The 11,605-nt window shown below is 36.2% G+C and overlaps 1 protein-coding gene across 1 annotated transcript in view; it reads right to left on the bottom strand.

Moving 5' to 3' along the window:
• Positions 1-11,605, bottom strand: part of SND1 (staphylococcal nuclease and tudor domain containing 1) — a 492,627-nt gene that overhangs the window by 176,064 nt on the left and 304,958 nt on the right. Inside the window, exon 15 of the mRNA XM_069087150.1 lies at positions 1,644-1,785. Coding sequence (XP_068943251.1) covers positions 1,644-1,785 — 142 coding nt within the window. The remainder of the gene's footprint in view (positions 1-1,643; positions 1,786-11,605) is intronic.

Genomic DNA, 11,605 nt, shown 5'->3' with positions numbered 1-11,605 from the left:
GGTGGTAAGAAAGCGTGACTCATTTTTCTCCTCATAAAAGCAGATTCTTTTCGAGGAGTTAATATAGTCACGAGGAAGCCTGGACAGCAAATAAAAAGACAAGTGTGCCTCTTAAGTGTTCAAAGATGGGTGAAGAAAAGGGAGTAAGACCAAATGATGGTTTTTCCCGCACAGACGACAGTCTCTGTGAAATGCTTATTATAAATAAATAACTTTATTATTTTCCAGCAGAGAAGAAATGAAGCAATTTGCTCCTTGAGTGCATAAATGGAAATTGCTCAAAGTGCATGATTCATAGTCTTGCTGGCTTGGGACATATTAAGCTTCTATAAAACCCAGGAGAAGAGAGACGCATACGCAGTGGCAAAAGAGAGGCAGGTTTTCTCTTCCATATCAACTTCAGTACAACAGAGGACTACTGTACTGGTGAAAGGAGACAAAGGGAATGCCATTCCCAAGGTTTCATAAAAAGTTTGGGACTAAGGACACCTGAAAACAAGTAGGTTCTTCACAAGCATCCTGAGGCTTTCCCATAAATAAAATGGCAGAGGAGGAACTTCAAGTGGTTAGTACCACCCTGCAGAATCTTATCAAATAATCTGCTAGTAATTTCCCACAACAGTCCTATTCCAAAGCCTCACTGTACCATGGAAGGGTGATCATTCCTGGGTTTTTGAAAGTTATACCAGCTGAACACAAGCATCGCCTAACAAGTAGAAAAGGCTTTTTAGATAGGAGCCCGGTAACAGACTTTAAGTGCAGTATTTAAGGCCTGGCCTAGATTTGTTAGGAAAGGTTGACTACCAGGTTGGCTTTAGGTTTGTGAACTTTTCAGTCACAGTAAATCTTCAAAATCACTTATGAAGTTATATAGCAATTGGGATCTACACTGTTAGCATACCAACAATGAGATCATGGATTTTTAATGTATTTAATGTACATTTAATATTAATGTATATTAAGTATTACAATTGGCATACAACTGGATTTGGAGTACTCTTCATTCTAGCTGTGTGTTGGGTACTGTCAGTAAGTTGTCTAACCCTCATTTTCTAGAGTAGTGAGAAAGAGGAAGAGGAAAGGTAAATCATCTGCCCAAAGTTCAAAGCACACTGCCAAAGCAGCAGTGATATTGGCAAATAAACTCAGAAAGCTTGGCTTTCCATCCTGTAAACTCTGAAAGGAGATAAGGAATGGATTTCATTACAATCTCCGAATATCAAAGAACTCTTCTTCAAGAGACAACATACAGTGAATACAGCAATGGCCCTGGAGTCAGGAGGACCTGAGTTCAAACCCAGCCTCAAACACTTAACATCTACTAGCCGTATGACCTTGGGCAAGTCGCTTAACCCCAACTGCCCTCCAAAAGGCAAAAAAATAAAATAAAATAAAAGAGACAACATATACAGTGTCAATTATTAGGTTTTGGGTTGTAGAGGCAGGGTGAAACCGAGGAAACCAAAAAGAGCCACATACTATATTTTCCTCATAGTTCCAAGAATCATTTAAATTTCTGAGCCTCAATTGCCAGTTAGAAATAATGCATTCTTCATGGGCCCTAGCTTATTTAGAAGAAATGGAAAATACAACCAGAATAGGAGAAAAGAGGACAAGTGCTTGGGAAAATACATGAAACGTACCAGCAAGCAGGAAGGTAATGAGGCAGGTTTCCTTTGGCAAGTAGAGTTTGAGGCGAGAACCACTGAAAACGTATTCCACCACAGCTTCAGAGCGACCAGCTCGCTGGAGGAAAGGCAGGAACTGCTTGGCTTTCTGAGTGTCCTGTTCAGGAGAAAGAATAAAAAGAGTCATTCATGAGATGATGGCACCATTTTTTTCCTGGGTCTTGGGACCAAGGCACAAGTGAATAGCAGAACTTAGGAACATGTTGATAATCAAGAATTCCAGACCATATGACATGAATATGAGGCAATTAATGTTCTATTTTTATTAGCATTAAGTACAGCCAATTTGTAGAGACAAAAATGTCCATCTTATAACAGTACTGGCACTCCTGCCCATAAGAATTCTTTCTATGCATCACTTTCCTTTCCCATTAAGTTACTCTCAGAGCCCTTTCACTACTTGCTCAGAAAACAATTCTGTCTCATTTTTTCCCTTCAAATATATTACATAAGACTCAAAGCTCACAACATGTGGTAAAACCACGATCTTCAAAACTCTACATAAATAAATTGATATGCTTTGATCATATGCCAATAATTTCTTCCCTATGTATATGTCTAGGGTTCAGACAACACTAGGGACATAATTTAAGTTGGCAAGGTACTAAAGCCAGAGAAAAACTGTGACAGCTTGACAAACGTCATTAAAGCAAACACAGGAAATGATATTAATATAACACTGAGAACTATTATCATATACATTACCGCTGGGCCCACTGAATTTTCTCAGACAAAATTCTTTCAATGATGGAGACAAAAATTCAAAATCAAATTGTATAGTTTGCTTAATTTTAGAAATTACACTTGAGCTCACCACTAGGCACACACTTCAGCAAAATTTACAATGTGGGATCATATTAAAACTCACACTCTCTATTTTAAACCCCTCTTTTATTTTCTTTAAATTGTTTAATCCTAAATCTCAAGGCAATTAAACTATAGTGATATTTTAAACAAGTACTATCACTCTGAAGATATATCTGAAGAAGTATAGACTATATGTTCACAATTAAGAGGATTTTGTCAAGCAGACATTCTTTAGAAACAACACAGGTTACATACCAGATAGCAGTAAAACACTTTCTTTCTTTTGCCACACTTAGTATTAATCATATATTAACTACAAACTCTGTATGAGGGCAGAAGGTTCTCCACATTTTTCTGACTCCAATGACACAACTAATCTATGCTGCTGCAATCTCTTATTTTCAATCTTTGCTCCTAGCAACAGGACTATTATAACTAAATTAATGCATATTAGATAATGAAAATTTAACAAGCCATCAAGTAGTTGAGAGTATTCATAGCAGCTGAAGAGACACAAAGGTGCCTTGGAGCCACACATATCTAGAGAAGCTGGTGAAGTAGGCAGGGATCAAAACAATATTTACAGTAATAGTATTCATCCTCTCTTCAAATAGAGGACTGCAGAAAAGGGAGACAATAATCTATCTACTCAAAGTGTTTTCACCACCATCATTTTATTAAAGATAAAAATAAAGTGACATGCAGTTTAGCTTGGTTGGAATTCTTCCCATGCATAACTGAGTACAACGTGTTGCTGTTCAGTCATTTCAGTTGCATCTGACTCTTCATGACCCCATTAAGGGTTTTATCGGATAAGATACTGGAGTAATTTGCCATTTCCCTTTCCAGCTAATTTTATAGATGAAGAAACTCAGGCAAATATGGTTTAATGACTTGCCCAGGGTCACACAGCTAGGTGTCGGAGGTCAGATATAAACTGAAGTCTTCCTGACTCAAGGCCCAGCACTCTATCTCCTGTGCCACCTGGAGGCCCCTGAGGACAACATATATACAAACAAATGCCCATAAACATTTATGTGCAAATACTTCACCTGTAGTTGGGAAAAGGCTAGAATATCTAAGTATGAATGGGACATAAAATAGTAGAGGTATTTTTTTATATCCTTTTGACATCAAAATCTAGGACACTATATTCCTAAGTTGGATCTTCCAGTTCAACAATACACTCTTGAACATCACATTATAAGTTCAGTGACTCTAAAATGAAAAGTCTTTTGCCCCAAAGCCAAAGAAGTATGTATTTTTATCTCCCCACCCCACCCCAACAAATGCTAGGTGCCTTCCAGATTTACCTGGACTGTAAGCTAATAAAAAGTCTGAACCAACCAACAATGTAGCCATTTATTAAAGTATTCATGATTTTTAAAATGAAGTAGAAGGAATGGATCTACTTGCTAGAGCTACTTTCTTTCCCTTAGCTAAACCACCAGTCTAGTTCACCAAGGGGCCTACCTGCTCAGACTGTGAAAGAGGGGAAGCAATGGGAGCTCGCTGCTGTAGGGTTTAAAAAAAAATTAAAAATTTAAAAAAATCAATAGGATGTTCTTAGCTGCCTCCCAAAACTCAACCCACAACTCAAAATCCTCTGCTCCATAAAGGACATATTGGGAGGCAGCACAGGGAATCTGAAATGTCATTTTTTAAGGTACAGGTTAGAGATGAATGCTGGTTGTGACAACTCCAAGCTGAAAGCCAATTTTAAAAGCCTCCTTCCAAAACCAGTGATGTTTATATTCATAAGCCAAAAATTCAGAGGAAAAAAAATGAATCTCCTGATGAACTCTTTAGGGAAGCAAACCCATACCTAGAATATGGGCCATCCATTAAGTGACAAGCTAGGGATGGAAAAATAGTTCCAGGTGAACTATTCCTAGATCACTTTATGCTGTATCATTCACAACATGAGTACAAAGTACTTCCAAAATGGAAGTTATAAAAAACATATAAATATGAATCTTTAAATTTAAATCTTTTAAAAGTTTAAATAAATAAATTTAAATCTCTTTGCAAAAGAAGAAAGTACCTATACTTTTGGGTAGAAAGTCAGTGAGAGCAGGTTCCTAATAACATTTCAGTGACTGCTTTTGACTTGAAAAGGAGCATAACTGCCTTGGTAAGAATGATATAATGATCATAGAGGCCTGATTTTAGTAAAGTAGAAGCTGTCTTCAATCTCAATCATAGCCATCACAGGACGGTCTTTTAATATTAGCCTGGAGCCTCCTTTTTCTTCCAACAGGCACTTTTTTGTTGTCCTAAAAGTACAAAGGAAAAAGGCCAAAATTCTTTTCCTTTAACTTGAGTTTCATAGTAGATAAATGCAAAGTTGAGTAAGGCAGAATGACAAGTTCCCTCAGGTGACATAGACCTTACCCACAAACCATCTCTGCCTACTCAGGATAGAAATTGAAATTGTTTACTCAGGGAATACTGATTTTATTACTGTAAAATTGACTCTGAACACTGAAATAGTTTGCCCTCCAGAGGTGTTGTGTAGTTCCAGAAATGTGTTTCTATTCCTTATGTTCTTTTCACGATTCTGGCTATTGTTGTAAAAAACCTTCGGTTGTTTAATGAAGTTTTAAAGTCTAAAGAGCACCATTAAAAAGATAACTATTTCAAAAAAAGAGTAGATGAAGACTGGAATTAGAAAACATAGCATCTTTTTTCTTTATATTGTAATCAGATATTTCACTACTATAACTTTTGCTTCTTGGATAATCCAGGGAAATGATTCAGTAGAGAATAATGAAACTTAGTATTACTATAGAACTTAATATTTACAAGGAATTTCTCAAGAGAATTCTAGCAAGATGGCAAAATGAAGCCCAAATGTGTCAGGGTGGTTGAAACAATTTAAAAAATGTGTCAAATTTTTAAAAAGAAAATTGAGGGGAAAAAATTTCCCAGTAAAAAGCATCCTTGGAAAATAGAAAGCCTTAACGAGATGAATAAATAAAAGACAACCTACACAGGAGAGGCCCCAATACAATAAGCAAATACTACAAGGTAGAAGTAAGGAGAAATCTGTACAAAGAACAACATTGCAAAAACAACTACACTTGCAGAAGAGAAATGCCTGCAAGAACCTTGAGAATCTTTCAAAATTACAATAACATATAAAGATATGGCATTCATAAGACTAGAAATAACATTTCTGAAAGATTGTAACTGCAATGGATATATATATTTTTTCCAGTTCTCAGTCTAATGATCTCTATGATCCTTTTGAATCTAGTGACTAGCTCTTCCTCCTACAATTTCTCCTCACTTCATTTTTACAACAGTGCCTTCTTGTTCTCCTTTGACCTGTCTGACTGCTCCTCCTTTGAAATCCCTTTGCTGTATCATCATTCATGTTCCATTTTGAACTGTTAGAATGTCAAGATTCAATCCTGGGCTTTATCCTCTTTTCTCTGCATCCCCACAGTAGAATGTCACAAGAACAGGGACTGTCTCACTTTTAAATTTATATCCTGGCATTTAGCACAGTCTATGGAAAGAAAAAAAAAAGCTTGTTAGCTGACTGCCAAAAGTCATCAGCTCTAATTAGTTCATTAATTATTATTTTTAATGTTTACATCTTTTTACATTTCTAATTCATCAGTTTTCTGTGAAGAGGTAGAATGGATACTTTGTCACTAGTCTTCTGAAGTCTTTCAAAATTGTCTTCCTTTCTATTATTTTGGTTACTGCATAAAATGCTCTCCTGGTTCTACTCACTTCAAACTGCATCAGTTCACAGAAGTCTTTCCAGGTTTTTCTATAATATTCTTCATTTCCTGAAGTGTAATTTGTTGCAGCTAGGTGTTTAGACATTTCCCAACAGATTGTGACCCTTCTGTTTCCAGGTCTTTGCTAAAACAAAAAGTGCTACCACAAGCATTTGTTCACATGTGTGTCCTTTTACATATTTTTTTTTACACCTCTTTGAGGATATATATCTAGTAATGGTATGATTTAGTCAAGGTGGTTCCAATTCTAAAACTATGGTCCTGTGAGTCTTATAAATATAACATACCCCCCAAACTAAAAAAAAAAAGTAATATATCAATAGATGCAAAAATGGGCTATTGACAAAAGACATTTATTTCTATTAAAAATGCGCATGGGAAAAAAACTGGACCTTCTTCTAATATGGCAAATAGTGCCTATTTAAAATCCAGAGTCATTATTCTAAGTTAAGATATACTTGAGGCTTTGTCAAAAAGATCAGTATTAAAGCAAGAATTTCCACTATCACTACTATTATTTGATACAGTGCTAGAGCAATAAGAGAAAAAGAAAATGAGGAGATAAGTATTGGTAAAAAAGAAACGTAATTATCACTTTTTGAAAATAATATGATCTATTTAGAAAACTATGGAGACTCAACTAAAAGTAATTAACTTTAGCAATGCAACATCATATAAAATAAACCCATAAATCAAAAGTCTTCATCTAGATTGATGAAAATTTAAATTTAAAAGACAAAAAGATTGAGATTTAATTCAAAATAATTAGTGAATGTATAAAATTCCAAAGTCCATATAGGAACTATATAAAAAATAAATTTAAATTTTGTTTTACAGAAATACAGACAAAATAATTGGAGAATGATTGGTTGATTGTTCAAGGTTGGACTAGTCTAATATAATATAAATAATAATATTACCAAAGTTAATATATATTCCATGAAATTTAATGGGGAAATATGGAATGTAATTTGGCAGAAAATAGGTTTAGACCAACATTCTATACTACACACCACAATAAGGTCTAAATAGACACCTGTCCTAGATATAAAAGGTCACATCAGAAATAAAGAGAAAAGGGAAGGAAATACTTTTCACAACCAGAGATGAAGATGAAATAGGTGATTCTGGTTACATAAGAAGAGTTCTATCTATATAAAAAATATGCAGAGCAGCAGTATTTATATAGCAAAGATGTAAAAAATAGATGTCCTTCAAGGAATGGCTGAAGAAATTGTGGTACAGTAATACACTTGTGTTTTCAGTATTATAGAGACTTCCCTGGTTAGGATACTTGCTCTACCAATGCAGACAGGCATCTTCTCTATAAGTGATTATACAACCAGGATGTACTTGACCCAGGTTTGACTGGCTCTATTCACCACACCATACTACCTCCCCAAACTCTGTACATTACCCTAATGTTGTTGTATCACATAGAACAGTGACTATGAAAAATATGGAAAGCAATTTTATAAAATGATGCAATAAAAATACAGAAGGAAAAGAATATATGCAATTATGTAAATGAAGACAATGTTAAATGGCATCAAGAGATCAAATGCATAGGATAACTACAGAAAGCAAACACCAATGCTTTCTTTTGACAGTCAACTATAGAAGTTTAAGGTTATATGTACTCTTAGTTGCAATCAGTCCTTTATGCTTTGGGAGACTACATACTGTCAGGATATAAAGGGGGGAGCGTTATAAAATATACTCAAAATTTTATCGCTAGAGTATTTTTGCAAAACAAAAAGATTATCAATTATTTCAATTTATTTTCATTATCAAATAACAGGATCCAAATAATTAATTTATATTAAACATTATGCAAAGTTAACAATATTGGCAGAGACTTTTCCTAAGTAAAGCCACTGTCATACTGCTAAAAATACTTCTGACTGATTATACCACCTCAGGATAGGGGCATTTAGTTTTCACACAATAGTGTCAAATCTCAATGCCTAGAGATTATAGAAATAATCTAATCTAAGCATTGTTCTTTGCCAAAGACATAGTTGAGGGCTTCCTCATAGCTTTCTGTTATCTGTCACAATATTTATTCTCTATTTTCTATTTCTTAACTAAGGAGAAAACAACAATCTTTTTGTACTGGGATTATTTTTATAGTCTGTCCTTCTAAATTAACTACTCCTAGAATTTTTTATTGTTTTAAATAAACTTGTTTAAAGTAGTACTAAGTACATTTAATCTACCAATGAGGATAGCATCTTTTTAAGGAATGTTTCTACCTCCTCAATGCACTTTGAAATTGAGAAGGTAATGATGCAATAAATAGGCACAAGGTAACTTCATTTGGAAAGGAAAAAAAAAAACAAACAATAACTGTTAAGAGCTATACCTCAAATATATAGGAAAAGATCATTAAAGACCTTGCAGAAAGTGCATGAGTTGGAGGGTGGTTCATGGAAAGAAAGCCAAAGAGAGTCTAGGAAAAATAACTGTAGGTTCTCTACTCACATAGATAAAAGTCACCCAGGCCAAAACTGGGTTTAAGGACATCTGTCTAGGTGGTGCAGTGGTTAAAGTGACGGATCTGGAGTCAGGAAGACTCATCTTCCAGAGTTCAAAACTGGCCCCAGACCCTTAGTAGCTGTGTGACCCTGGGCAAGTCACTTAACCCTGTTTGCCTGAGCTTCCTCAACTGTACAATGATCTGGAGAAGGAAATGGTAAATTATTCCAGTATCTTGGCTGAGAAAACCCCAAAAGGGGTCAAGAACTGAACATGACTGAATGACAACTATCCTAAAAGGAGCTGCCTTCAGCACTGGAACTGTACACTACTAATCCCTACACCAAGAATGTTGCTTACTTGGCACAACTGAGGGAATTAGGTCATCACAAAATGATGCATACAAAGAACAAAGTTATTTGGTCAAAACAGGAGAGGGCTTTACAGAGAAATATCATCTATAGATGAGCAAGACATTACTGATTTCTTTTATCACTCATTAGACATTTGCTGATTGCCTACTATGTGCAAGCCACTCTCAGAACACTAGACAGGATATAAAAATGACTAAGACTCAAGGAAACTAAAGCTATTCTGCTGCTTCATTATGGCACAAAAGTGACCCTGGTTCCTAAGAGGCTAGACCAGTAGAACACAGGTAGAACACAGGCCCTATGAAGCTTGAAATTTTGTGAATAAGGACCCAGTGAGGTATTACACGTCTGTCAACTAATGACCCAACTAGAAGCCTGACTTCATGATGAAGAAACTTTTTTTGACCTAGCAACTCATAAAGACATGAACTAAGGCTGAGAGGTTATGATCTATGAAACTGGTGGGAATGTCAATGTTAAAAGATATCTGAAGCAAAGATACAATGAAATTTTGAGGTACAGAAGGAAGACTAAGAAGTAGTTTTCTAAGATTTGGAAAAAGGCTTTCATAGGAGGAACATTAGGATGTATTTTGGTAAGATAAACCTTGTGCCATCTACATTGAGAGTTCTCACAGAAACAGCCAACCAATAAAATTCTTGACACTTGTTAATGTGGTTCTCAGCATGTAGCAGTAAAGCAGATGGTAATATCTCTTCTTTCATATAATTTCTACCAATAAAATATTATCCGTTTCTGATGCTGAACCATATGACAATGCCAAGGAGTGCTGACTACAAGAGCACTGGGTCTTAAACCAGAATCTGTATCACTAATCACATGAACCAATTAATTCTTAAGGATGATTTTACTGCTCTTTAAAAGAAAAAATTAGTCTAGCTTCCCTAGCAGGGACTTCATGGTTTTAAATGTTTTACCAACAACATCACATCTCTTCATGACTCCCTCTTTTTTCTCCTTCTGTATTCCAATCTCTGATCAAGAGATAGCTCTCCTTCAATAGGCCAACCTTTTTACTTATGCCCTTGATCTCATATCCTCCTGTCTCTTTAAGAAGCTTGCCAATTGCATCATTCATCCTCAGTTTCTCCATGTAAGCTAGCTCCTTCCCCAGCATCTACAAACATGTCCAGATCTTCCACAGCTTTAAAAGTTAAATACCAGATTGTGCGATGACTGACTTCAACAGAAGGCAATGCAAGGACCTAAAATCGTTCCAAAGGACTCATGATGGAAAATGCCATCCACATCCAGAGAAAGAACTATGGAGTCTGAATGCAGAGCAAAGCACACTATTTTTTAAATATTTTTTCTTTCTTTCTTTCTTGTGGTTACTCCTATTTGTTCTGGCTCTTCTAATACAACCTGACTAATGTGAAAGTATGGGTAGAGCTTATATAGGACTGCATGCCATTTTGGGGAGGGAGGAAGGAGAAAATTTTAAACTTATGGAAGTGAATGTTGAAAACTAAAAATAAATAAATTACCTTAAAACAGAGTTTCTCCACCAGCCATCACCACACCATCCATACGTGGAAGCATTGGTTATAGCAAATGGAAAAATTTTGACTATTGTGGATAAGTTCATTTAACGTGGCAGTATACTTTCCAGGGATGTAAACACAGATGAAGAGGTTGCTACATGCACTGCCAGAGCTAGCTAAGGGTTTAGAAGGCTCTGAAGGAAAGTGTGGGACAGAAGAGGTATTAGGCTACCTACCAACATGAAGGTCTACATAGTAGTGCTGATCTCACTATTGTATGCCTGTGAAACCTGGACAGGAAAGTTGATCGCTTCCATTTGAATTGCCTTAAGAAGACTCTGAGGATCACCTGGCAAGATAAGGTACTAGATAAAGTGATTTTTTTTTTTTGAGCTAAACTACCAAGCACACAAACTCTGATGCAGAGAGTGCACCTCTGATGTGTTGGCCATGTTGTCTGAATGCCAAATGTATGGTTTATGGAGAACTCATGCAAGGCAAGCACTCACATGATGGTCAGAAGAAGCAATACAAAGACACTCTTAAGGTCTCTCTGAAGAACTCTGGAATCAATTGTGTGACATGGGAGACTCTGGCAAAGGACTGTCCAGCATGGCATGCTTGCATCAAAGAAGGCACTGTGCTCTATGAGCAAAGAAAAATTGCAGTGGCTTAAAAGAAACATGAGATGCACAAATTTAAAGCTTTCTCCACTCCAAATGTTCATGTGGATTTGTGTTCAATCTGTGGCAGGGCATTCATATTGACCTGATCAGCCAAAGTTGGACACAATTGTACTTTGCTCAAACATAGTAAAGTTATTTTGGTACACTTTAATAACAAAGGACAGGGGGTGGCTAGGTGGCGCAGTGAGTAAAGCGCCAGCCCTGGAGTCGGGAGGACCCGGGTTCTGTTCTGGCCTGAGACACTTAACACCCACACTAAAATACAAGCCATGTAACCTTGGGCAAGTTACTTAACCCCAATTGCCCTCCAAA

This window comes from Petaurus breviceps, unplaced genomic scaffold (assembly GCF_028583685.1).
Source record: "Petaurus breviceps papuanus isolate PSGF00001 unplaced genomic scaffold, PetGlider_PUasm1.0 181, whole genome shotgun sequence".
Taxonomy (NCBI): domain Eukaryota; kingdom Metazoa; phylum Chordata; class Mammalia; order Diprotodontia; family Petauridae; genus Petaurus; species Petaurus breviceps.
The sequence above is the reverse complement of the archived record's forward strand: the minus strand, read 5'-3'. Positions and strand labels throughout refer to the sequence as shown.